At 47.2% G+C, this 27670-nt stretch overlaps 1 protein-coding gene across 5 annotated transcripts in view; it reads right to left on the bottom strand.

The window, feature by feature from the left end:
- Positions 1–1013: 1013 nt before the first annotated feature.
- LOC131108031 (disks large homolog 5-like) overlaps positions 1014–27670 on the bottom strand; it is a 40904-nt gene continuing 14247 nt past the window's right edge. Inside the window, exons 3-33 of one of the 5 annotated variants that reach the window (XM_058058667.1) lie at positions 26357–26531; positions 26014–26157; positions 25695–25878; positions 23489–23748; positions 22948–23260; positions 21418–21648; positions 21106–21290; positions 20919–21044; positions 19616–19748; positions 19419–19546; positions 19165–19340; positions 18348–18451; positions 17476–17568; positions 16247–17242; positions 15748–15901; positions 15521–15665; positions 14730–14863; positions 14502–14591; positions 13380–13548; positions 13058–13135; positions 10946–11108; positions 10733–10866; positions 10334–10498; positions 10089–10254; positions 8849–8997; positions 6701–6871; positions 6252–6586; positions 6060–6187; positions 5876–5985; positions 4781–4890; positions 1014–4649 (exon numbers count right to left, since the gene is read on the bottom strand). In XM_058058667.1, coding sequence (XP_057914650.1) covers positions 4546–4649; positions 4781–4890; positions 5876–5985; positions 6060–6187; positions 6252–6586; positions 6701–6871; positions 8849–8997; positions 10089–10254; positions 10334–10498; positions 10733–10866; positions 10946–11108; positions 13058–13135; positions 13380–13548; positions 14502–14591; positions 14730–14863; positions 15521–15665; positions 15748–15901; positions 16247–17242; positions 17476–17568; positions 18348–18451; positions 19165–19340; positions 19419–19546; positions 19616–19748; positions 20919–21044; positions 21106–21290; positions 21418–21648; positions 22948–23260; positions 23489–23748; positions 25695–25878; positions 26014–26157; positions 26357–26531 — 5753 coding nt within the window. In that variant the 3' untranslated portion in view covers positions 1014–4545. The remainder of the gene's footprint in view (positions 4650–4780; positions 4891–5875; positions 5986–6059; positions 6188–6251; positions 6587–6700; positions 6872–8848; positions 8998–10088; positions 10255–10333; positions 10499–10732; positions 10867–10945; positions 11109–13057; positions 13136–13379; positions 13549–14501; positions 14592–14729; positions 14864–15520; positions 15666–15747; positions 15902–16246; positions 17243–17475; positions 17569–18347; positions 18452–19164; positions 19341–19418; positions 19547–19615; positions 19749–20918; positions 21045–21105; positions 21291–21417; positions 21649–22947; positions 23261–23488; positions 23749–25694; positions 25879–26013; positions 26158–26356; positions 26532–27670) is intronic. The other 4 variants (XM_058058670.1, XM_058058669.1, XM_058058671.1 and 1 more) reach the window with 4 other exon arrangements.

Raw genomic sequence — 27670 nt, 5'->3', positions numbered from 1 at the left:
TGTTACATTTACATATTAATAGTATTATTTTGTTCAAACTGTTACATTATTAGTAGTAACACCAGTAACGATTGTATTTCATTCATTCATTCATTCCTTCATTTTCTACCGCTTATCCTCACAAGGGTGATTGTATTTCATGATATATCTCGTTAGTTTTGGCCGCCATATTGAAGGCAGCGTCTCTGAAGAGCTCCCCCTGCTGGCAAGATAGTGAAGTGCCAGGGAAGGACGAGCATTGAAGCCATGCTGGCAGTGGCCATGTTGCACGTGGGTGATGTGTTCAAGGGAAGCGTGTATTCACCAGCATCGGTGTTGTATGAAATGCACGTGCTTTACAAAAAGCCGAGGATGCACGTGACGTCACCAGATCTCGAACCGCTAGCGTTTCCGGTCGAGCACAGGAAGTGTTAAATTAGAGTAAGAAATGAACTAATTTCGTGTTTATTCTTTATGAAGGGTCAGCTCTTAAGTTGAACAATAAAGTTGGGACTTTAGAGATGAAGTATTAGGCTATAATAACACAAAGCTAATCACTTTTTTGAATAATAAAATGTTAGAATATGATGGGCATATTTAGGCTTTTATTAGATATTTCATACGTGGACTGCATATTTTTATAACAAAGTTTGATACTTTTTGACAAATTTAAGATTTATAAATTGCGACAATAATATATATTTCTGTACAATTTTAGAACATACAGCTAATATTTTAGATGATTTTGGTTTTCCAGATTAAGACATAACATTTTTTTTTTGTTTTTTTTTAAATAAAGTATTGGAACATGATGAATAGATTAACTTTTTATCATTAAATGTATTTTTTACAATAAAATATTTGAATTTCTAACTATAAACAATGGTAATATTGCAATAGTTCAGATTTCCATCCTGAGATATTTCATTTTTTGAAAACGACGGCCGTCCTAAGAGTACATATGATTTGAAGTTGAGTTGGATGCGCTGCGGGTTGAAATATCGAGCAGAGTGAGACATCGTGCGACTCAGGAGTCTTGATGTTGTGATACAGACACAAAAAAAAGACTTTTATTCTCATGTTAATGTCTGGACATACAAATCACATTCTTTGAATATAAAGAGACGTTGAATCGGTACCCGGCGTGGTCTACAAGTACAAGCGCCCCATCCTGCGTCTTCCCTACAACATGCTAGCTACACACAAAAATAGCAACATCAGACTTTTGGAGGATTCTTTTCAGCCCAATAGTCCATTTCCTGTGAAAAAGTGTGCAAGAATAGATCCCTTTTCTTTTCTTTTCTAGAAGTCACCAGTCATTGAGAATAAAAAGGCCCTGGAGAGTGAAACGGGAGGAAGCGATGCGAGAGGAAAACAACAAGATGACGACAGGAGGGTGATGGAGTACCGAGCACGGACTGGAAAGCCGCCATCAGTCCCGCCTTGAAGGTTCACAGCTCAACAAGTGCAAAACAGAGACAACAAGGAGGGTGAAACGTAGTGGATTTGGCACCATAAAAGACAGGATACAGGAACGCTTGGAATATCTGCATCTTCCTGTGTGCTAGCAATAATTAGAGTGATAAAAAAACGCTTAAATAACAGTGGAAGTCACTAAAGGTGGGGGTGAGTTACTCTGGCTAGCGTCTTCGTTTCATGACAACATCACCCGACTGACAAGCAAACACAAACATATCAAACGTAAAAACAAATAAACATGCTAACTCGACGGTCAGATCCTCCTAGGCGTGTCACCTAGTGAAAATACATGTAATATATATATATATATATGTATATGTATATAGTATATCTGTATATATCTAGTCTTCTTGTTGCTAGAGCTGCATACTGTAGTGTTAAACACCAGATAGAAGGACTGAGTTCCACAGTGGTCTGTCTAGCCCTGGAGTGCATTCTGAGGACTTCAACCCGTCCCACCTCGGAAAAACAACAAATTGGACTTTCCCACGCGCTCTCCGCCATCGCCATAGCCATCGCCATAGCCAACGCCATCGCCCTGGTCTCAGATCAGCTCCCAAGCCGCTTCTGGACCAGGCGTCTTCTACCGAAGGCACTTCCAAAAGGCCCGTAAAAGCGCGCACGCACTTCCTGCTACGTAAGGAGGTTGAGGAACACAATGCATAGAGACCACCTGGGGGGTGGGGGCGGGGTGGGGGTCGTCGTGCTTGCTTGGCACTGGCTGGCAGTGTGACCGCAGCTACATAGATGTATTCTACATAGATGTTGAGGAATATATATCTATATATGTACGTATACGTTTACTGTCAACTTCCTAAGTCGTGGAAAATGCATAAGAGTCCAAGGGGCGGGGGGGTCCTGTCACGTTAAAGGGGGGGGTGGGATACAGTCAGCCAAGCCAATGACAAAGATGAAGATGCAAGATGGCGAACAAGCCCCTCCTTCATGGCACCTAATTGGTTCCAGACCAGATTGCAGTACAGGATTCAGAAACCAATAAAAAAAAGGCTTTAAGATTTTCTATTATTAGAGCACTGTAGACATGGAATAACACCCCTATAGTTGCCTTGGCTGCAACTTTTTGGGCTCCGAGTACGAAAGACAATTAGGACCACATTGCAGAATCAAGACATTCAGATTTTGAGAATAAAGTTGTACTTTAAAAAAATGGTAATATTTTGAGAATACACATGCCCAAGGCCAAAGGTCACATAAGCCCCCCCCTTTTTATAGCGGTCTCAGGCAATGCCTGGAACATAAACACACCACTTTCTCCTCCTAAATGTAACACTTTATTCTCATAAATGTAGGATTTTGGTCTCATAATATTACTACTTCATGGTCAGAAATATGACCTTTTTCATGTAATATTTTTTCTTGTACATGTACAACTTTAAACTAGCAAGCTAAGCGGTTAGCGGCAAATGTATCTTTTAAACTCGAGAAAGGGTTTCAAACGGAAAAATGACAAGGTAAGAAACCAAAACCGTACCACTTCCCCACGGAATGGGAGGAGAACTTTTTTCCTCTCTGTCATGGCGGCCGTGCCATGGCTGACGTCAGAAGGTGGAAGCTAACGTCTGACTTATTGTGTCATTACTGCCCCCTGGTGACCCCCCCCCGTACTTCTCACACATAGTTATCCATCCATTCATTCATCCGTCCATTCATCTGCCCATTCATTCATCCATCCGCCCATTGATCCATCCATACATCATCCATCCGCCCATTCATTCATCCACCCAACCATCCATCCATCCATCCATCCATCAGCCCATTGATCCATCCATCCTCCCATTCATCCATCCATCCGCCCATTGATCCATCCATCCATCATCCATCTGCCCATTCATTCATCCACCCAACCATCCATCCATCCATCCATCCATCCATCCGCCCATTGATCCATCCATCCATCATCCATCCATCCATCCATTCATCCACCCAACCATCCATCCATCCATCAGCCCATTGATCCATCCATCCTCCCATTCATCCATCCATCCGCCCATTCATTCATCCATCCGCCCATTCATTCATCCATCCATCTGCCCATCCATCCATTCATCATCCACCCACCCTATCCATCTGTCCATCATCCACCCTATCCATTCGTCCATCCACCCACCCACCCATCCATCCATCTTTCCGTCCACCCACCCACCCTATCCATCTGTCCATCATCCACCCTATCCATTCGTCCATCCACCCACCCACCCTATCCATCCATCCATCCATCCATCCATCCATGAAAAAGTGTGATACAGCGAGGAACGACTATGAGAATTAGGATTTTGTTCCCTTTTTTCTTGAAAACCATTTTTTCGACATCCTGCCTTCTGTCCATCATATTTGATATGACCACGCCCATATCATGAAGTCATGTCATATTTCATATGACAGCCATAATATTGAAAGAGAAGTGAGTCGTAAAGATGTATAATTATTATCGTGTCAAAGCAACCCTTGATGATCCTCCTACTCATACGTGAGTTTATCCTGAGAAGAAGACTGGGAAGAACTTCCCGTCATTCCGTACCCCAACTGAAATAAAATTCCTACTTTGACCAAAATCCTACGTTATCCCGCTAGGAAGTAGAAAAGCAGTACCTGTATTTGGACTGATGTTACGTAATCATCTTTAACCCAATAACAGCAGCATGGCTTCACTCTTCGTGAGGAACCAGAGGCGGCCATTTTTTTTGTATGGCCGTCTTCCTGTACGCTTCGCAGTCGGGCCTGGTCCTGGTGGGATACCTGGTCTTAAAGGGTGGGGTGGTGGGGGTCGTGTCGGGTCATATTGCAGAGTCAAGTCTAAGACCGTAAAGGGACAACGAGGACGCTTTGCAAACACGGAGATGGATTCCTGGAAGGAAGACTGGAGGAACTTGGAGGTGAAGAAGTGCTGCTACGTTTCTGCTCTTCAGTACCAACAGGAAATGAAGACAACGGGTAGCGAGCATCGACGTACTGTCGTGTACCTAACGTGTGAGGGAGAGAGAGAGAGGGAGGAGCCACCCTGGTCCACTAGGGGCCGCCCTGGTCCACTAGGGGCCGCCCTGGTCCACTAGGGGCCGCCCTGGTCCACTAGGGGCCGCCCAGTGGAGTCCACAGGACTTTACTTTGTTCTTGATCCACTATCGTGGTGATCTGAGTGCAAATGTAAGGGAGGGAGCCGCCCTGGACGATTCCTGCAAGGACACGTCCGGCATTAACCGACAACCACACACACACACACACACACGATACACACACACACACACACACACACGATACACACACACACACACACACACACACGATACACACACACGCCACCCACCTGTGAAGAACTTGCTGTAGTCCTGCTCCATCTTCTGTGCGCTTTCAAACTGCTCCTTGGAATGTTTCTGAGATACTTTGTCACGCAGATACACGGGATCTTTCTGCTCCCTGCGGGACATCAAAGGGTGACCTGTGACCCCTGGTGCCTGACCTACGACCCCACGAGTACACGAGTACCATCAGGAATACCATGACAGTACTACTGGTACACGAGTACTATCAGGAATACCATGACAGTACTACTAGTACACGAGTACTATCAGGAATACCATGACAGTACTACTGGTACACGAGTACCATCAGGAATACCATGACAGTACTACTGGTACACGAGTACCATCAGGAATACCATGACAGTACTACTGGTACACGAGTACTATCAGGAATAGCATGACATTACTACTCGTGCTAGTACTGCTGGCAATGTGTCTTTTGGAAGTAGAACGTTAGATGATCTTTGTAGAAGATATTTCTACAAATATTCTACAACGTTCTAGTACAAAGATCATCTGATGTTCTACCAAGATCGTCTAACGTTAGATGATCTTTGTAGAACGTTAGATGATCTTTATAGAACGTTAGATGATCTTTACAGAACGTTAGATGATCTTTGTAGAACATTTGATGATCTTTGTAGAACGTTAGATGATCTTTATAGAACGTTAGAAGATCTTTGTAGAACGTTAGATGATCTTTATAGAACGTTAGAAGATCTTTGTAGAACGTTAGATGATCTTTGTAGAACGTTAGATGATCTTTGTAGAACGTTAGATGATCTTTATAGAACGTTAGAAGATCTTTATAGGACGTTAGAACATCTTTATAGAACGTTAGAAGATCTTTGTAGAACGTTAGAAGATCTTTGTAGAACGTTAGAAGATCTTTGTAGAACGTTAGATGATCTTTGTAGAACGTTAGATGATCTTTGTAGAACGTTAGATGATCTTTGTAGAACGTTAGATGATCTTTGTAGAACGTTAGATGATCTTTGTAGAACGTTAGATGATCTTGTTAGAACTTTAGTAGATCTTTATAGAACATTAGATGATCTGTATAGAACGTTCTGCAGCCCGTGGAAGTGAGAAGGACCTACTTGATCTGCTTGGCGTTCTTGTAGCGTACAAAGACGACGATGGGATAAATGTGAACGCTGTGCAGCCTCTCGATGGCGTGCGGCGCGATGTCCAGCAAACAGTGGCACCCCTGCAAGGACAGAGACGCCACGCACGGCGTTCACGGACGTCCACGGCGGGGAGAGCGAACATCAGACGAGATACCTTCTCCGTTATTTCCTTGATGGAGGTCACGGTGGTCACGTCAAAATGGCCGCTGCGGCGCTTGTAGTCGATGAAGAGGCAGTCCTTGACGCCTCGCTCGATGGCCTGCTGGGACGCCTTCATCACCTCTGCGGACGGAGGAGCTAGCTGAAAGGTCAACGTCTACAGGCTGAAGATGACCTAAGAACCAACCTAGCAGACATCTGCAGAACTTCCCCGGAGACTCCTTGACCAGCATCTCCTTGATGGGGTCCGTCAGCGGCCCCAGGACCAGCACGGGTCTGGGAGAGGTGCACTCCACCTTCTGGACCCTCTGGTAGGCCAGACTGACGCAGTCCTCCAGGAAGGGGATGGAGTCGGTGCTGATGGCGTCCAGAGCCACCGTCTCCTTGCTGTCTTTGGAGCTGCTGCGCTTGTGTTTCTGCTTCCTCCTGAAGAAGGAGCGGCGGGCGGCCGCCGACAGCGTCTTGCCCGAGTCTTCCTTCATTTCCGTCACGCTGTGTCGGCGGTAAAACTCCTGGTCCATCCTGCAACATCGGAGCGTCGGGTGGAAAACATGGCGGCCGTGATATTATTATTAGTAGTAGTAGTATTAGTAGTAGTATTATAGATATAAAATGAAGTCGGCGTTGTGCACGCACATGTACTTGCTGGGGATCTGCCCCCTCTGGATCTTCTGCGCGTTCTCGTCCAGCTGCCAGGCCATCCACGTCCCGAAGCTGCCCTTTGGTAGCGACTCATCCACGTACAGGATGTCATCCTTCTTGAACGTCAGGTCCCCCTCCGCCTCCCCCACACGCTCGTAAAGTGCTCTGGGGGCAGACAGATGGCCGCTGGTGAGGGGGCATAAGGCTGGCGAGGCCACGGGAGGACAGTTTGGGGGGGGGGGGATAACAAGAAGTCCAAGTAGAAGTTTGTCTGTGTACGGTGTCGACGATGCCGGCATAGACAATCCTTCTCAACATTATTAGAGCCCTACAGACATGACATAACACCCCTATAGTCACTTTCACACACCTATTAGCCAATATAAACAAGACAGTTTAGAGGGGGGGGGCAAGATAACAAGAAGTCCAAGTAGAAGTTTGTTTGTGTACGGCGTCGACAATGCCGGCATAGACAATCCTTCTCAACATTATTAGAGCCCTACAGACATGACATAACACCCCTATAGTCACTTTCACACTCCTATTAGCCAATATAAACAAGACAGTTTAGAGGGGGGGGGGCAAGATAAGAAGTACAAGTAGAAGTTTGTGTACGGTGTCGACGATGCCGGCATAGACAATCCTTCTCAACATTATTAGAGCCCTACAGACATGACATAACACCCCTATAGTCACTTTCACACACCTATTAGCCAATATAAACAAGACAGTTTAGAGGGGGGGGGCAAGATAACAAGAAGTCCAAGTAGAAGTTTGTTTGTGTACGGCGTCGACAATGCCGGCATAGACAATCCTTCTCAACATTATTAGAGCCCTACAGACATGACATAACACCCCTATAGTCACTTTCACACTCCTATTAGCCAATATAAACAAGACAGTTTAGAGGGGGGGGGGCAAGATAAGAAGTACAAGTAGAAGTTTGTGTACGGTGTCGACGATGCCGGCATAGACAATCCTTCTCAACATTATTAGAGCCCTACAGACATGACATAACACCCCTATAGTCACTTTCACACACCTATTAGCCAATATAAACAAGACAGTTTAGAGGGGGGGGGGCAAGATAACAAGAAGTCCAAGTAGAAGTTCTGTGTCTGTGTACGGTGTCGACGATGCCGGCATAGACAACCTTTCTCAACATTATTAGAGCCCTACAGGCATGACATAACATCCCTATAGTCACTTTCACACACCTATTAGCCAATATAACAAGACAGCAGTTCCTTTATGTTTCCTTTTATTTGAACTTCCTGTTCTGTACAGTACTTCCTGCCACCTAGTGGCCAGGGTACAATACAACGTAGCGTCTTTGAATGCATCTTCTGGATGCCTGATTTGTGTTTTACTTCATGTAGCCAATATTAGCATTAAACGGCTTCATTTAAGCAAATAAATATTTAAAATGTGCTTTTTATTTTATTTTAATTTGTTTACCAAATCACCAATTTTTTTTTTACCAATTTCACCATCAGAGCTGTGATTTATTATTATGATTTATTTATATATATTATTATTTTAATATTGCATTGAATAATCCTTATTTATGAATTGAATATTTTGTAGTTAAAAGCATAGAAAACCCGTCTATGACCTTTCTAACATGATTAGAGCCCTCTATACATGAACTAACACCCCTATAGTGACTTTTTACCTCATTACCAATGTAGTAGATGTAAATATATTATAGAATATTATAGAATATGACACATCATCACATCCTGAGTTTGGACTAGTAGGCCATATTCTACCAGGAATCAGCAATGAGGTAGTCGTGTATATTTTGAACATTACACGGAATGATGGAGTATATGCTGTATTTGGAATATTTTAGGATCATTCCTGTATTTTCCCAGCATGGTGGAACACATGGCGTTCCTGTAATGAGCTGGAAAAGCGTGTGGCGAGTGGAAGACGAGGTAACCTAAATTTGTGAGGATGTGAGACGTAATTGGTTAGATGAGGATTCCTGCGTGTCCGAGGGCGCTGCTAAAAATAGCAACACAGAGGAGGATGCTTTGGGGAAGGGAAGGGAAGGGAGGGGGGTCTTCATCCAACACAGACTTGGTGTGTGTGTGTGTGTGTGTGTGTGTGTGTGTGTGTGTGTAATAAATACCACACCTGATATAAAATCCATCGCCTGGAAGGTCTTTGATCAGGTCGAAGTCGTCGGCTCGATGCTGCACCTTCAAGGTGACCGTCTCGGCCGGCTTCAACATTTCTACATAGACTTCCTCCGCCGTCTTATTCTTCATCGTCACCGCATTGTACTGCAAGGAAATCACAGCATCATCATCGTTATTATTACTATCATTATTATTGTTATTATTATTATTATTATGCAACGCAGCAGCAGAGCAAAGGCGGTGCTGCGTGTTTGCACTTCGCCAGACATCACGTGCGGCGTCTACGTGGGCGGCATACGGTACGCTTTGCGCTGAATTAAAAGTGGCGGCGTATTGATCGGGGCTGCGAGCAAACAGGAGGGAGGATTGGAGAAAGGTGACGGAGCCGCATGCTAATTTCCTACAGCGGCTCCGCCTTTGAGCCAAGCGTGCCGGGAACGGCTCGTTATTTAGGATTCACGGGCGTCGCCCAGGCGGAAGGAGAGCAGGCAGACGGCGCCATCAGTTCAATGAACATTGGTGGAAGGTAGCAGAATGATCTCAAAGCTCTTTCAAGCTAGTCCCACCTTCAAAACATGACGGGACTGGCGGCATCGTGTGATAAGAGCGTTAGAGGGGCCCCATGGTTGCCATTTTGGGCCCTTTGTATTGACTTGTGGACTCCTGTAGAGCTGTAACAGGCACCAAGGTTTTCTAGATCTTCCACAATCTGCACCTATTCCAGCTGTCTTCCCTTGGAGTTCCAAAAGGTCTAATTTATGCGTCTGGGCACGCCCACTCCAATGTGATTGGTCCCACTTCCACCACAAAACAGTGCAGCAGAGCGGGGAGGAGGACGGGCCTATAGCTTGTAGCCTAGCATGCCCATATAAGGAAGTTAGCATTGTTTAACACCATATGCAACATTCTAACAGCATAGTAGGACCCCTTTAAATATAGAAGACCATCACAACTCAAATACAATTCATTGAAGGTTCAATTCCACCTGCCAGTGTTGAATTTCATTGAATATGGGGACAAGTACTCGGGGTCGGTTGTTATGCTCCTGCCTCACCACCGGATGGCGCTGTCTCTCATATATTCATATATCCAGCTTCAATTTTTTATGCTGATTGAAATGTTTTGATAAGAATTGGCAAAGTATTGGCAGAATTGGCACAATAAAAAGTGCCACCCCTCCCCCCGCCACCCCCCCAATAGTGAGTTCAACATGTGGAATGGAGAAAGCATCCTACCTCCAAGATGAGGTCGCCAGGACGCAGGCCATCAGCCCCCCGGGCAGGACTGTCCTCATCCAGGCTTTCTATGTAGACCCCCCGCAGGTTCCCTCCGCAGAGCGTGACCCCCACCTCCACGCCGGGCCTGTGCACCGTCACCAGTCGAGGCTCCGCCGCCTTCTTACTGCAGTCAGAATGCATTCTGGGTCGAAATACGTTTGCGTGGCGACGGGGTGTCGGCTCCTTTGCAGACTTTGACTTACCTGACGTGGCTGCGGGGGCTGGTGGTGGGCGTGGTCTGTTTGGAGGACGGGGTGAGGGTGCCCTCGTCCTGTTCGCTGAGCGTGTCGATGGCGGAGTGATTGTCCGGGGTGGCGGCGCCGCTCCCCTGCGGCGTCGACTGAGTGCTGACCGGCTCCAGACGAGAGCTGCTCCGGTGAGGAAAACGTTTTAAAAAGCAGACGATAACGAGTCGTTACGTTACGATGGTGTTACGTAACACCTGAGGTGTATAAAAATAGAAAATATAGAAAAAATAGAAAAATCAGGAATGAAAATAGAAAAAAGAAAAGTTGTATTCTAGTTGTTATGAGAATAAAGTGATGATAATAAATTCCAAATATGAAGAGTTTTATAGTTCCAGGACAGGTGGAAGTGTTTACCTGGAGCGGGAGTGGTTTCCCAGCTGGTACATGTGGGGGTTGTACTGGGCCATGATGGTGATGGTGTCACACTGCTGACCAATGATGAGGCGAGCCTGCTGCTCCGTGGCGTTACGCAAGTTGATGCCGTTGAACTGAGAAAGGAAGCCACGTAACAATCTGGCGAAAGTCCGGCAAATCCACCAACCGCCTCCCTGGAAGGACGCTTCCTACCTCCAGTAACTGGTCCCCGTACTCCAGTCCTGCCTGGTGGGCGATGCTGCCTCCGGTCACCTTGGAGACAAAGATGCCGCCGTTCTCGCCGCTCACGATGGAGATGCCCAGAGGCTCGGCGCCTTTTTGCACGATGACGTTGCGAGGTTCCTCCAAGTAAGGCCTGGAAGCAAAGAGAACATCTTCTCAATGGATGGATGGATGGATGGATGGATGGATGATGGATGGATGGATGGAGTCACACTGGGTGATGATGTGCTTCCTCTATTAGCATCTATCTATTTATATATTTTACCAATTTGCCATTTTACAGTATTTTGCTTTGTACTTTTGAGCAAAATTACAATAATCCAATATTAAATTTAACTGACTATAAAAATAAAATTTGCAGTAATAATAATGAAGATGATAATAATAATAATACTTTATGTGACTTCTCTCCCTCTTGTGATGCTCTCTCCTCATCAGCCGTCCATATTTATAAGAAAAATAAATGTTTTGGTTTTGTCAAATCGGGTCCAAGGTGTTTACTCAACTGCAGAGGGTACCGTGCATTTATTAGCCAAAAGGCTAGCATTTACTAAGCATCTATTAGATATATGTGGCCACTGGTAGGAAATACAGTATGCTCATCTAACACGTGAAAAACATGCCATCATCCATCCAGTGTGACGTTTCCCACTTTCTTACCAACTCTGTGACTTTACGTGCACGTCTGCATGCGTGCATGTGTGTGTGCGTGCATGTGCGGGTCCTTGATATCAGGCAGGGTTGACATGAACTTTGTGCGTCTTCATGGCAAATGGGACATGGCACACGGTCCCATGAAGGCAAAGAAGAGGGATGGTACAAGCAGCCAGAGACGGGGGTGTGCAAACATGGCCGAGCCCAAAAGCTGCAGGTTGAGTAATAGTAATAATCATAATAATAATACTATTATAATACTAATAAAACTTATTGCTGGGCTTCCAGCCAGTACAAACATGCATTCCAACCGCTGGACATCACATGCAGGAATCGGAGAGGGATGGGGCATCCCTCTCCCCGCCCACGTGGACAGAGGCAAGTGCACAGGTGATAAGCAAATATATAAGAGTATATATTGGAACCCTGCGGAGGTGAGCGGGGTCTTCTTGCGGCATTCCCACTGCAGCATGCAGACCACTAATGATCTAAAATGGATCCACTAGATCAGGGGTGCTCACACTTTTTCAGCATGCGAGCTACTTTTAAAATGAGCGAGTCAAAATGATCTACCCACTACAAAAATGCAAAACATCTATTATTATTATTTGTACGTACAATGTATGTTGATTTACCTTACATAACCAAATGAGCCAATATTGCAAAACACACATAATTAACTATTAACATTTTTTGTAATTACCTGAGTTTACTTTGATGACTTGCACTGAATTGAACCAGCCAGGGATGCATAGTCCGGACAGTAGCTGCTGATAGCCAGGTTAGCCAGGCAAACGCACTTCGAAAAAGACATTGTGAAAAAAAAAGTCCACCTCCGTGATATGTTTTTGCCTTTTTACTTGGTCCAGCTCCTTCACTCATTTTAGTGACCATAAACTTTAGCGAGGGCTTAAAATCTCGAAATTCGCCGACTAGCTTAGCACTTTGCATCGTTGTTTACGCATGAGCGATGACCTAAAGGTTAAAATTCAGTTGTCATCTGACTGGTTGTCCTGTATGTCAATCAAGTAACGGGGATGGATGATAGGCTGACATCGTAAGTTCTGCTGCACTTAGAGACGTTGTTTGATTTGATTGGTCGCCCGAAGGGCAACATTCAGTTGTCATCTGAATGGCTGCCCTGTATATCAATCAAGTGACGGCATTGATGCTGGGATGATATTTTTTTTATGTCACGCCGCGATCGACCAGTACCACCTCCGCGATCGACCGGTAGATCGCGATCGACTTAATGAGCACCCCTGCACTAGATCATCTGCTACAGTCTAGTATACGTGACAAAATCTACTTTGGCATTCCGTACGATGCAAAGGATTTTTTTCCTCAGGAGTGAAGCACGTGGAGGACGGGGTGGTAGAAGAGGAAAGGGGCAGAGGGGGCGTGGCCTGCCGTTGCCAAAGCACGAACCTGAGGCTCCTGAGAGAGGAGAACCTCGGCCTCGCAGCCAGAGGAATCCTTAGAAAGGATCGGTTACGGTAAAGAGATCTGGAAGCGGACGGGCGGCGGAGGCAGATGGGAGAGAGGAGGACACGCATCATGTAGAGACACACGTCATCACCCAGTGAGTGTTGGACCACACAATTGAAGACAAAGACAGCACAGGAAAACAGCAGGGACGCCTAATTGGGGCGGATGCGGGATGGCGCCGCTCTCTGACCATCTTTTGGACTTCCTGTTCATCATCACGCAGCTCGTTCTCCTCGACATGGAGAAGACTCGTTCCACGTACCTGTCTTTCCTGCGCTCCCCGATCGGCACCGGGCTGACCGAGATGCGAGGTAAAGTGGAAATGGAGCCCTGTGATTGGTTGCTGGCGTAGGAGGAAGTCTCCAGATTGAGCGGCGACTGCGGCGGCGTGATGAGGCTGGGGCTGCTGCACTCGGAATGCGAGAGGGAGCCTGTGATTGATAAATAAACAAAAATGAACTCTGTTGTCCTCATAGAACAGGGGTGGGCAAAGTTTTTGACTTTTTTGGATCTAAATTGATGGGGGGGGGCCAGACTATATATATATAAATTTAAATAAATTAAATAAATTTATTTATAAATTTATAAATACATTTATTTACAAATACATTTATTATAATTATTATTCATTCATTTTCTACCGCTTTTCCTAGTGGAGGTGCTGGAGCCTATCCCAGCTGTCTTCAAGCGAAAGGCGAGGTACACCCTGGACTGGTGGCCAGCCAATCACAGGGCACATATAGACAAACAACCATTCACACTCACATTCATACCTATGGACAATTTGGAGTCGCTAATTAACCTAGCATGTTTTTGGAATGTGGGAGGAAACCCGGAGAAAACCCACGCGTGCACGCGGAGAACATGCAAACTCCACACAGAGATGGCCGAGGGTGGAATTGAACCCCGGTCTCCTAGCTGTGAGGTCTGCGCAATAACCACTCGACCGCCGTGCAGCCATTATTTTTATCATTATTATTATTATTATGTGCTTGTGTCCCTTTTTTCAGGAGCACTTTGTAAACAACAGACCACATCAAATAACAAAATTGCTAATACTTTGGAAAGAACGGGCGGGCCGTATTCAAACACTTAGCGGGCCGGATGTGGCCCCCGGGCCGTAGTTTGCCCACCCCTGTCATAGAACGTTCATTACATAGAACAATGGCGTGAACAGAGAGAAACCCGTAGCTCAATTAGTAAATTGGGAATATGTTAGCATAGTATTTGTTAGCATGTATTTCTTATGTTTCACCATACTGTTCTTAAAAGAGCCAATCTGATGGTGACCCCCCCCTGCTGGTTAGCCTCCTCATTGCAAGCGTTTACATCCTTTACAAGAGAATGGAGAGTCGTTCAAATTGGAATGAGTGAACGGTTCTACCTCGGTCTGAGCCCAGCATGGAGCGAGGATAGCGAGGCGTGGATGGGATCTTGATCCTCTCGGCTCGGTACTGGACATTATTAGACGAACCTGCAGCAGAAACCACAGAGGAGTGAATCCCGTCACGTAGCATCCGCGGATGGGCGTGCGTCAACTCCCGTGTGTGTGTGTGTGTGTGTGTGTGAGTGTGTGTGTGTGTGTGCACGTGCGCTTGCGTGACAGACTGACCGAGCCGTGCGCCGGAGGGCAGTGAGTTTGTACCGTGTGAGGCCCGGCTGCTGCGTGACGATGAGGATTCGGCGTAGTCGCCGACCCGCTTCTGCTGGCTGAGGTCCAGGCTCAGTCGACCCTGATGCTGGGGGCTGACAAAAGGAAGGCGGGGGGGTTAGAGGGGGGAAATGAGGCCTTTGGAAAGGAGGCATATACAACGATATGAATAGGCAAGATATTTCATAGTTAATGACATTGATGGGCAGAACACGAAGGCAACGCTAAGTACGTTTCATTTCCTGCTTTGGGAATCATCGAATCATCAGAAGAAGCCAACTGAGACTGTAAATGTCAGCAAGTCAGGGTCTCCCATTGGGTTGCTGATGTCATGTGACAAGATCTCGTGAAATTAAAACAAGACAGGATTTGTCATTCAGACAGAAATTGTGTGGCCACTCGACCTTGGTAAGATAATATATCCATAAATTAATCAATATATAAAAGAGGCCACTCTTATTCCATAGAACAAGGGCCTGAACAGAGTGAGCCCTTTTGTCAGTCCTACAGTCTCTTTGTCTGGGTGGGTGGAGGCGGGGCCGCTAGTATCCACACATAGTGTAACGTGGTAGAAAATAAATGAGTATACTGCAATACGTTGTCATATATGTTTACTGTGTACTTCCGTAAAGGTCACCTAGCTAGCCCACCAATCTAGTCTATGGTTAAGGCCAGTATCTCGTGCCCCCCCCCCCTACAAGATTGTGTTAATGCCGCGAATACGACGTAAGGCGGTGCAAAGAGGATGTCACCTGGTGGGGGCGTGCTGGTGACAGATCTGGGAGGCGACGGACGGACAGTTGCTGGCGTGTACACGATGGCTGCGTACCGTGTACACGGGATTCCTCATCACGGCCGTCACGGCGGGGCAGGGGGACAAGCCCCGGTGGGCTGAATCTGACAGAAGAGACAAGCGTGTCATGGAAAAAGCATTGGGGGGGGGGGGGGGGGGGGGGGGGGTAAAGTGTCAGGGACTCACTGGGGGGCAGGGTGCCGTTGTAGACGGTGGGGACGAAGCCGACGCTGTGGCGGTGGGAGCGACTGGGGGAGGAGCGTAGCATGTCCCTGGGTTCTGGCGAATGCTCGTCGTTGGAGTAGCTCTGGGATGGATGACAGGAACAGGGTGGCGTTCTCTTTAGGAAGGGGACAACATCATCAACTTTAAAAACAGCCCCAACCGCCCCCCCCCGGGTGTGAGATCTTTTGTGCTCCAGGCTTGTCTACTTGGTGTCAGCACAGGAACATCCATCACTGGGACACGCTGGCCCAAGAGGAAGTCCTCTGGCACGGCTATGACGGGCCGTAAATTGTGGGCCAAAATGCAGCTTTGGCTCCGTGGGGGGGATGCGAAATGTGTCCCCATTGTGGGGGCGCACACTTCCAAAATGCATCATGTCTCTTCAAGAAAGAGGGTATTGATCTCAGGCAGGGGGACGGGGGGGGTGTGAGTGAGACTTTAATTCACTTAGCGGACTGACCTGGAAGGCGGGAAGAGTGATGGTCTGTGGCGTCATCCTGCGGCGAAGGGCGGGGGCGGACTTGGGGCGCGGCCTCTTCACTTCCGGCTCCTCCCCTCTGGTGCGCCCGATGTCCTCGTCGCACGACTTCCTGGAGGTCAGGACTTTACCGTCCAGGAAGTAGTGGTTCCCGTTCCGGTCTCTCTCTCGCTCGCCCGTCGCCGCGGAGACGGCGGCGTCGCCCTTGCCGTCCGACGTGATGGTGCAGTCGGAGGCGGAGCTGCTTTGATGTTTGTGTTTGAACTTGAAGGAGTCGCTGCGGGTGGGCGGCGTCGGGGGCGTGGGGGTGGGAGTGGAGGAGGAGGAGTCAGTCTTTGAAGGCTGCGGAGAGTGCGATGCTGCCGCCATCTGATTGGCCGCCATGTACTCCATCTTGGAGGAGGGCGTTTCAGGGCGCTTGAAGGTGTCCGGGTCGAAGATGGACTTCCTCTGCTTGGGTGATTTATAGATGGAGAGCTGCGCCGCCGCCGTGACCGGGCTGGTGTTGTCCGGCGCCACCGACATGCCTGCCGCCACCATCTTGGGCCACGTTCCTCCGCTGTGCTTCCTGTCCTGGCCGGCCTCCACGGTGAGGCACTCCGGAGCGGAGACGGGGTCAAACGGCAAGGACGAAGGCGCCTTCGAGTAGGGGCAGCACTCTTGGAAGGCGCTGGGGCCGTAGCGGCCGGCGCCCAAGTCGGACGCCGGCCGCAGGCTGGTGGCGTGAAGGGAACCCATGGAGAAGGGCTTGCCCATGTCGGCGTAGAGCTCATCGGGTTCCCCTCGGAGCTTCCTCCTCTCCCCGGAGACGGCGCTTGCGTCGGGGCAGAAGATATCCGTCTGCGTGGAGCTGTTGTGTTTGAGGTTGCGGCTATTCCGGGCGTGGATTTCCGACAGGTGAACTCGCCCGTTGGACTTCTCAGAGGGATCACGCAGACTCTCAAAGATGTTCTGGCCGGATGAGCTGTGAGGGAAGAACTGGGGGCCAGAAAACAACCATAACCAATACTTTCTCCAGTAATATTACTAATGAAGTTCTAATACTATTATGAATATTTCCACTATGAGATCAATAAAGAGTCGGCGATGACAACGGTTGTCTGAACGTGTCACACCAGTGTTTTCAAGTAGGAGGATTCGTTTTTCCAAGTAGGGCATGAAAGAGGAAGCTGTAAGATCTGAGGTGAGGAAGCCAAGAGAAGGTGGCCTACCTTCATGAGAGACAGGCTGAGGGAGTCCCTGCCGTTCCTCAACAGGGCCTCACACTCTGTCACAGACTTGTTATCCAGAGCGATGCCGTTTATCTGGGGGGAGGGGGGGGGCAGACGACAGGAATCAGGACATGGCCTCCCTCATTACGGCGGCGCCGCACTTTGTTGTTTCTTCTGATTTCCCTGTCAGGCGCGTTTCTAGAGGATGCACGTCAATAAATACGGGTGACACGGCCGCGCCCGTGGCCTGCGACGTGGCGGCTGCGGTGCGGGGGGAAGATCGAGAAATCTAGGCCGGCACTTTTCAGTGTGAGGGGCCGACATCTCCACATTTCCATCACAATAGCATCCGCTTGAGAGGGATTGTCGGATGGAGGACCGCAGGTAGGGAATATCAAAGCGGATATGATAGCCAGCTCGGATTAGGAAATGGAGATGGAGAAGGACATCTGCTTTTATCGTGAAGCGGAAGGTTTCTGGTTTGACATTTAAACTCCCTTTCATGTTTCAGCTTCTTAAGGAGAACGTAAAGGAAAGGAAAGTAATCATCGCGTTCATGTTCAAGATGAACTCCACCATCAGCATCAGCATGGTAACCATCATCTCAACCAGAAGCTGGGAGACACCGTGCCATGTCGCCATGTTGGACAGGCATGTGTCAATAAACAACATCCCTTCACCTTCCACATCCACAGAAGGATCCTCGCCTCTGTCTCTACTTTCCATATCCAAGCCAATCCCATTTTATCTGAGTGCCGAGCGTGTGTGGATTGGGATGGAGTCAAGCCGGGATTAAGACGTCTCAAAGGGTGCAGGTGTGAGAGATGCGGCGGACATCCTGGTCTGTGGACGTGAGTGGGTGCGTGACTCACAGCGATCAGTCTGTCTCCCACGGTGAGGGAGCCCTCCCTGGCGGCCGGACTGCCCTGGACCACCGTGGTGACGAACACGCCGTTCTCCAGGCCGATTCCGCTGTCTGGGACACATCACAGACAAAAAAGGGGTTACCTCAAACACAGCATCATGCCTTCGATACTGCATTACTGATATCACCCATTCTATACTGCATTACTGATATCACCCACAACTCCCACACATTGGCTTTCCTAACCTTATCGATATCATCTGGATCTTCATTAGCGATAATGATATCGGCAGCATCACTTTCCCCAACCAATAGAGATGCTGAGAGAGACTGAGAGATGCTCAATATTCGCTTTCTTACCGATATCACCCAGCGTTTCATTACCGATATCAAACAATAGCAATATCAGCAGCAGCTCAACTGTCAAACTGTAATGAGAGGTGCTTGATATCATCCTTCTCACTGATATCACTTATCATCCAGCACTTCAGCAACAATACTGATATCGCAGCTCAACTGTCAAACTCAGAAAGGCTTGATATTAGATATCGTCCAGGATGACAATACCCATACTGATATCAACTGACATCATCCCAAAATGACGTTTGTCGACGAGCAATGAGAAGATGTTTTTTTCATGTCGTCACCCCCAAAAGAGTGAAAACGATACGTATTGGTGAAGCTGCCTGCAAAAATATCAATTACCATGTAATGGTATCATACTCGGATCGGCCCAACGGCTGCACATACAGCGACTAACAAAGGCGTGACGTAGCCCCCGCCAAGTGGAAGAACGTGTACGGCCGGAACGCAGCACAACGTACCTTTATGCCCCATGAGGTTGATATGAACGGGGGTGACCAGCCGTCCGCCCAGAGACTTCCTCCTCCGCACCACCATGTTGATCAAGCCGCCAACGTTAAGGACCGCCTTCATCACCTGCTTCCTGTCCTTGTTGGTCAGGTCCATGTCGTTTATCTTCAGCAACCAATCGTTCACCCTGGCGGCGCCAAGGCAGCGATGTCAACAGGAAGTCTCCACCAGACGGCGTGCCATGCGACGAGCGCGGCGCTCTCACCTTAGCCTGCCATCAGCAAGACTTCCTTTGTCCACCCGCGTCACAAATATCCCACAATCTCCCGGCAGGTACGGGTCGTTCACCCCCTCGGCGATGTCGAACCCGAGCGCCTTCAAGTCCATGTCGTCCTGGGAGCAGAACGCGGGTTGATGAGGGGAAATCAAACGCACCCTGAACGCGACCTGAGCTGCTCTTACCCGATCTTTCTCAAACTCCACCACCTCCGTCTCCCACTCCAGGGAGTCCGTGTCGATGGCCGAGTCGTGGGAGCTGTGGGCCATAAGCTGACAGAAGCGGGCCTCCTTCTCCAGCTGCCCCTCCATTTTCTCCCTATAAAATAGTTCAGAATAATAACCACTTAATAATAATAATAATAATAGCATCAGATACAAACAGATGCAAACAGAGCTGGCTGGCACTCAATATTCATTATAACACTCAATATTCATTATGTTAATTCATTATAAATAAATATTAATTGCAATATAAATTGCTATAAATAATACCAAATAACTGTCCATAAATGTGCATATACTGTCTGTATTTTATATCATTTTTGCATATTTAATAAATAGTGTATATCATGTGTATCAAAATAATAATATTTAATTATTATCTAATATTTAAGTTAACATTTATTGTGTTTAGTTTATATATGTTGCAGTGGTGTTATTAGGCCTATTTTAGAGGGGTTTCAGACCCCCCTAAAATGTTCTTGAGCCCCCCTAAATAAATAATTTGATATTTTTTTTCATTGATTTTTTTACAAAAAAATCTGACAAATTTCATATTTCAGATAAATTTCATCAATAAGCAAGCCAATAAGCAGGCGAATACTAGCCTACTACTACTAGTAGTAGTAGTAGTAGTAGTAGTAGTAGTAGTAGTAATAATCAGAAGAAGAATAATGATTATAGTAATAATAATAGGCTAATTAATAATATAATAATGATTATTATATCATGGATGACTGTCCACTGAACAGAATGGTTGCAGAGCTTGAGCAGCAGTTTTGCAGTATAGATTGTGTGTACTTGTGTACATTTAATGGTGGCCTAAAACTATTGAGTATCTCTACTAAATCTGTCCAAAAGTGGGAAACTTATATCCCGGTTCTTTGTTTGTTTTGGGGATTTTTTAATTTTTTTATGAATGTCTACTACATTCATCTCCAGGGGGCTAAGCCCCCCATCCTCAGAACCTAGTGACGCCCCTGTATATAAGAATATAAGTATGCCCTATGCACTATGGTAGTAGTGTATGACGTTCTAGGCTGCCATACACATCATCAGCCAGCAGAGGGAGCTTTTACACGCAATATAAAAACACAGTGAGCAAGGGACACATGAAATGAGGGAGCTCCATGGTGTCCCTGAAGGTGCAATATTAGAACTTCCACCCAGACACATGCAGGGTACAGCAACTTGGGGGGGGGGGGGCAATATTGTTCTGTGTTGGATCTTATTAGCTTCCCTCCGCATCTACTACTACCCAACTTACTTCATCTCCTTCAGCTCTCGCAAAGAGTCGTTCTTCTGCTTCCTCGTGTCGTCCAGATTCCGCAGGGCGTCGGCGAGGTCGCTGACCGCTCGGTCCCGCTCCCGACGGAGGTTATCGCACAGCGTCCTGGGGATGGAGAGCAGCGTCAGAGGCTTCCGTGCGTCACCCGGCAGGGAGATCATCGCACCTGATGCTCTCCCTCTCCGCCACGATTTTGTCCCGCTCTTGGAAGGCCCAGTCCCGGCGACATTTGGCCACCTCGGTCTCCTGCGTGGCTTCCTTCAGCTCCTGGGACATGGCCTCATACTGCTTCCTCAGCATCTCGATCTCCTTGTTGGCACGCTCCATGTCCAGCGTGGCAGAGTCTTGTTTCTGCATGAAGGCATGATGAGGTCACATATGGCGGCAAATGTCATATGACGCGGAGTCAGGTGACTGCTTGCAATCCCGGCTGGGACCACTAATGTCTCCTCCTGAAGACGTGGTAGTGGAGGCTCACCTGCCGTGCCTGGTAGTACTCCCGCAGGAGCTGATCCCTTTGAATGATGGCCTCCGTCCGCTCCTTGCGGGCCACGTCCCGCTCCTCTCGAACCATCTCGATGTCCTTGCAGGCCTGGCTCAGCTCCTTCTGGGCCTCGGCTTTGTCCTTCACCTCGTGGCAGTACTTCTCCAGGAGCTCGTTCCTCTCGCAGATGGCCCTGTCGCGGTCCACCAGGGACGAGTTCAACTCCTGCAACGGTGAAACCTAACTGTGAGTCATCCACAGGCTGAGCCAGGCGGGCTTCAAAAGGGGAGGAAGAACGCAACTATTTTTATGCAGCGTCTTGGGGATTCATGGCCTCCATTTCACCAGCTGGTAAAAAACCCTGCACTGATTGCTTCTTTCATCATAACGACAGCTTCGGATAGCCACAGCAGCTAAGTCAGTAGCAGCCAACAAAAGGCCCACTAAAGGGACTAAAACGCCACACGTGAGTTTTGGTAGGTGGGTTCGGTGGTGAAAGGACGGGATCTGGCCTAAAACGACACTAAACTAAAAGCACACGTCTCCAGAAGTCGAGTACCGGAGCAGGACAGGTGAGGAGCCTTCACTCCCAGTTGGTAGGTTTTGGGACTACTTTAGATTTTAGACATTTTATTTAAAACATAAAAAAGATAAACTTGGAATGTTATGACGAAAACATCCTTTCGCTTATCCTCACAAAGGTCGTGGGGGTGCTGGAGCCTATGTCAGCTGTATTTGGGCGAGAGGCGGGGTCCACCCTGGACTGGTGGCCAGCCAATCACAGGGCACATATAGACAAACAACCATTCACACTCACATTCATACCTATGGACAATTAACCTAGCATGTATTTGGAATGTGGGGGGAAATCGGAGTACCCGGAAAAAACATACAAACTCCACACAGAGATGGCCGAAGTAGCCTATGATGAAAACAACAAAGATAAAATGAGATAAAATAAAATTACATAAAATTAAATAAAATTAAATAAAATGAAATGAAATGAAATGAAATTAAATAAAATTAAATAAAATTAAATAAAATTAAATAACCATTAATTAGGTTGGGTATATAAAGTCATAATATTACAAAATGAAAGTCTGTCAATGTTTGTTTACAAGTGAGCTAACGTCACAGGCAGGAGAAAAAAGGAGCGCTTGACTCGCTCACCCGCACAGTACGGGTAATCTCACCTCATTGGAGTATTTCCTTAAATGAATGATTATCTGAGCTATTTTTGATGTTAAGGGATTCATCGGTATGACATCATCAATACCGTCAATTCCGACCGTGAACGCCTGCTAGACGTTATAAGCTGGAAACGGGAGTAAGGACAAGATAATTACACAATATGTCATTGCATATCAAAGTTGGCTAGTAATCATTGTAGGATTCCGAATGTAAACAACTCCAAGGTCGAGCAGCCACCTGAAGGTCTTCATTGTTCCAAAGTCAAACTAGGCATCCATGCAGCGAAGCATGCAAAGCTTTCACCGCAAACAAACGCTCCCAGGTGGGACATACCTGTCTGAGCGCCTCCAGCTCCTCGCTGGCCACCACCCTCTCCGAGGAGGTGTTCTTCAGTCGGGCCTCGGCCGCCTCCAGCTCCGTCTGCAGCTTGTCCAGCTCCTTGATCACCTGGTCCCGCTCGCTCATGATGAGGCGGTACTCGTTGAAGACCGAGTCCCTCTCCTCCTTGTACTTGTCGCAGTCCTTGGACGCCTTCAGCTGCAGGTTCTTGTAGCGCGTCACCTCCGACTGCAGCCGCTCCATCTCGCGCTGGAGCTCCTTGTTCTGGGCCGAGGACTTGCTCAGCTCCTGCTGCACGGAATCAAACCTGGCAGGACACACTTGAGGTTATTTGAGAAGATGATGTGCCAAATGGATTGTTTTCTGTACGCGGGCCGGTGTTTACAGCGGCTGTCATCGCCAAGTACAAGGACACTTTCACTTGGCGGGCTTCCCATCAGGTGGTGTTTGTGTGAAGGTATGGAGGTATGAAGGTATGGAGGTATGGAGGTAAGGGCCCGTTATGGAACCGTAGGATTAGTGTGACTGCGTTCACCTCCTCATCGAAGTGGAGTACTGCTGCTGGTAGTGCATGGCCGAGTCGCGCTGCACCAGCAACGCGTCCATCTGCTTCTGCAGCCGCCGGTTCTCCTCCTCGGCCTGCTCCAGGCGGCTCAGGTCGGTGTTGTGGGTGGCCACCTTTTCACTGTGGCGCTTGCTGAGGGCGTCGTACTCCTTCTTCACGCCCTCCAGCTTGTCCATGGCCGTGTCGTACAGCTTGTTCAGCACCTCAGAGGAGCCCTTTTCTCGCATCACCTGCAGATCAAACGGTCAAGGTGGGATAGGAGGATATTCCATATTGATCGATGATGCAATTAGCTATTAGCATAACATAAGTACATCTTATGATGCATTGTGTCAAACTATGGCAGGAACCACGCGAAAAGTACGAAATGAATACAAAGCCACCATCCACCAGTACCAGCCTGGACTTCGCTTTTCACGGAATAAATCTTCACATGAGCACTCAAGGTGATGAAATCTTACCTTTACACATTCCCACTTTCCCACATTCCCGCAAAGACAAAGGCAAAGAATACGGTATAGTAGTCTACAGTATCGTAGCAGCGTGGGACAAAGCTACATGGTGCCTTCAAGGACAGGTCAACAACATGTGGGATTGACCTGTTTCTTATTTTTTGGAATAAAGTAGTGGCCTATATTTATAAAATTGATATCCACTTACATAAAACCCAATGCAGTTATTTATTCCTTGTATCGTTGTGGCTGAAAGGTTCCCGCGGCCCACTGGTTGGGGACCCCTGACATTTTATACTGGAACAACGGCACTTGATGATGCAATTGGCTTCTTTACTTTATCATGCAAGATTCAAGTCTACAACAACAAACGGAGCCTGTTTGATACCCTGCATGGAATCATGTTAAATATAGTGGTTTTGAATCCTCTCAAATAGTAAAATAGTAAAATAATAAAGACTGTATAGACTAGAATGGACTAGTCCAGGGGTGTCAAACATATGGCGCGCGGGCCGGATCCGGCCCGTCTGGTGGTTTGGTACGGCCCGGGGAAGAAAGCTGCATTGTATAAAAAAAATATGAATTTAATTTAAAAATTGTAGTTCTTGTATTATCCGCTAGGGGGCGCATTTCCCCTGTTTAAAAGATATGTGCGCAGCAAGCGTTAATTCTGACGTGAAACGGTACAAAGAGAAGATTTCAGGGCTGTTGATGGAGTTTGAGAAAAGATTTCAGGTTTTTAGCGAACTCGAAACAGATTTTGCAGTTTTTCGCTCACCAGTGAAAGTTATTCATTTGTTCAAATTGCTTTCCAGATGTTGAAAAACAGTGTTTTTAAGTTCCACAAGGCTGGTATAAATGTTTTTGGAACATTGTTACTAATACTGTGATCAGTTTTATGTACAACACACTTTAATATATGTTTAACTGTGTAAAAGTGTTGTTAAAATTGCACATACTTTATTTATGTTCTTATGTTATTCTCTTGTTCATAATATATTGTTCATAATGTAAAAGGAAAATTCTGTTAATAAACATTTTGATAATTTACTCATTATTTGCACAAATTTGTAGTATTAGTGACTAATACAAAGGAAAAAAGTGGGCTTATTGTTAGTTCTATGTAATTTTGCAATGAGTTTACTGGTCCGGCCCGCTTGATCTCAAATTAAGCTGTATTCGGCCCGCAGACCAAAGGGAGTTTGACACCCCTGGACTAGTCCATGTGTGCTGTACTTGGACTTAGCAGTAGGTGGCATTAAAGAGCAGGCATCTATTTATCTTGATATTTATTTATATTACGGTGTGCAGGATGATCTTTATTTACACATTGCAGCTACTTGACAATAAAGTCAACAAAAGCAGTAGCAATGCTGTCCTTGAGTTGGCATGGTTCATCCTGTTCGAGTCCCAGTACGGACATCTTGCTGATATCACCTGCTGGACTCCTGAGAGCCAGGATGCCCGGAGGGCCGAGTTAACCTTGTCCACACAGCACATCCTGGTCTTGTAGCAACACGCTTGGGTCGGTGTAGCCTTCGGCCAAGCCCGAGCCCCTTCTCCCCCCCCCAGAAATGCTCTATATGCCCCCCCCCCAGCTCAGCTGTAGCGTGCACTTCAGCACTGCACCATCCCCGGCGTCCTATATGGGTCAGAGCACCCTTTGTTGTCCAGAGTGGCGCATACCTGACTTAGTAGCGTAGCAACGTGCGAGCGGACTCTACCTGCTGCTGTTGCAGTCGCAGGTCGGCCAACTCCTGCTGGTCTTGACCGTGCAGACGTTTGAGCTCCTCGCAGTTCTGTTTCAGGTGGTTGTGCTCTCGGACCAGTTGAGCGTTGTCCCTCCTCAGCGTCTCCATCTCCTCCTTGAGCTGCATCTGCTCGCCCAGGACGCGACTGTGCAGCATGCTGGGAAGAGCACACATCCGAGGAAGGTCAACGCATGCGGGGGGGGGGGACTAGGCCCGGTGGAACGTTTGTCCAGGCAGACGGTGAAAAGGGCCAAGAGAGCGGAAAGAGCCCAGTCAGCGTGAGGGTACTTACTGGTAGAAGTCAGCCTCTTTGACAGCCTCCTCGCACCTCTTCAGGGTCTTGGTGTGCTGGTTCTGGAGAGACTGCAGGTCCGCCATGGCTCTCATGCACTGGCTTTTTAAGCGCTCATAGTCGTGGCTGGCTTTGGAATTTGGCCTGAAAGACGACAAGGAGAGACAAGGAATCGACATTCAGAAGGACTCGGGCACAAGGACGCAAAGTGTTGGAATTCCTGTCATAGAAGACGTTGGATGATATTTGAATGTTATCCGTTTCAGGAGTCAGCCTGCACATTTAAATAAAAACACGCTGAGAAGGACGAATCGGCAGGAAGCGGGCGAGTGCGGCTTTCTACCTGCAGTCATCAAAGGTGGTGCCGGGCGATGCCAAGGCCAGACGCTTGCGGAGTTCGTCCCTCTCCCTGGTCACCTGGCGGAGCTGAAACAACACCGTGTCCAGGTTGTCGCCGGGGGGTCGGTTGTCGTTGATGGCGGGGGGAGGGGAGGACGCCTCGCCGTTCACGGGCGAACCTGCGACAGAGATATTCATTGAACCCTCCCAAATGACACCCGAGAAGACGCTTTATTAGGTACACCTGCCCACCCTTGTGTGGCGCTACTGGGTACACACACACGGTATACACATTTATACTCAACATTTTTTAAAGCGGCCCTCGGGGGGGGGGGGCAATATTATGGTACAGTTCTATATTTATATTGACTCAACCATGATAATAATATCAATAATATTCCATTTATAAATAATGAAGTATCAGCAGAATAGATATCATTCATTCATCCATCTTCTTAAGGCTGGGGAGTGTGCTGGAGCCTATCCCAGGTGACTATTCATGTGAATTATTTACCTTTTTCTACAATAATTATTATTATATAATAATTCATTTTCTACCACTTTTCCTCACGAGAGTCGCGGGGGTGCTGGAGCCTATCCCAGCTGACTATTCATGTGAATTATTGACCTTTTTGTACAATAATTATTATATAATAATTCATTCATTCATTCATTTTCTACCGCTTTTCCTCACGAGGGTCGCGGGGGTGCTGGAGCCTATCCCAGCTGACTATTCATGTGAATTATTGACCTTTTTCTACAATTATTATAATAATAATAATTATTGACCTTTTTCCACAATAATTATAATAATTGTTATTACTATAATAATTACACAGGAATAGTCAGATAGGTAATAATAATAATAATAATTATTATTATTATTATTATTAATTAATTATATAATAATGATTGTGGTTTGCAGTCGTGTAGAACTACATTGCATCATCATCATCATCATCATCATACAGCGTCTTTGTAATCAACGGACTATCCTGCCATGTAATTCCTACATAATCCTCCAGGGCGGGGCCGATGCATCTTGCAATTCCAAGATGCCTGATGGATGGATAATCCGTGGCAGGGTGAAGCGGGATCTACGCGGCCGGATGCGATGCCGCTGTGCTTTGAGGAGAACATTCCAGTCCAAATACTGTTTGCTTAACTCCCATCCTGACATACTTCCTTGGCGACATTGATCCAGGATTTATGTACGTATGAAAAGATCCCGTCACAGACTAAACATCATGCGAGCCTTCAAAGGGAGGATTTATCATCAGGCTACTTTGCTTTTGGGATAAGGCCCTCTGTACGCTTT

The sequence above is a fragment of the Doryrhamphus excisus genome, chromosome 20 (genome assembly GCF_030265055.1).
Source record: "Doryrhamphus excisus isolate RoL2022-K1 chromosome 20, RoL_Dexc_1.0, whole genome shotgun sequence".
Classification (NCBI taxonomy): domain Eukaryota; kingdom Metazoa; phylum Chordata; class Actinopteri; order Syngnathiformes; family Syngnathidae; genus Doryrhamphus; species Doryrhamphus excisus.
The sequence above is the reverse complement of the archived record's forward strand: the minus strand, read 5'-3'. Positions and strand labels throughout refer to the sequence as shown.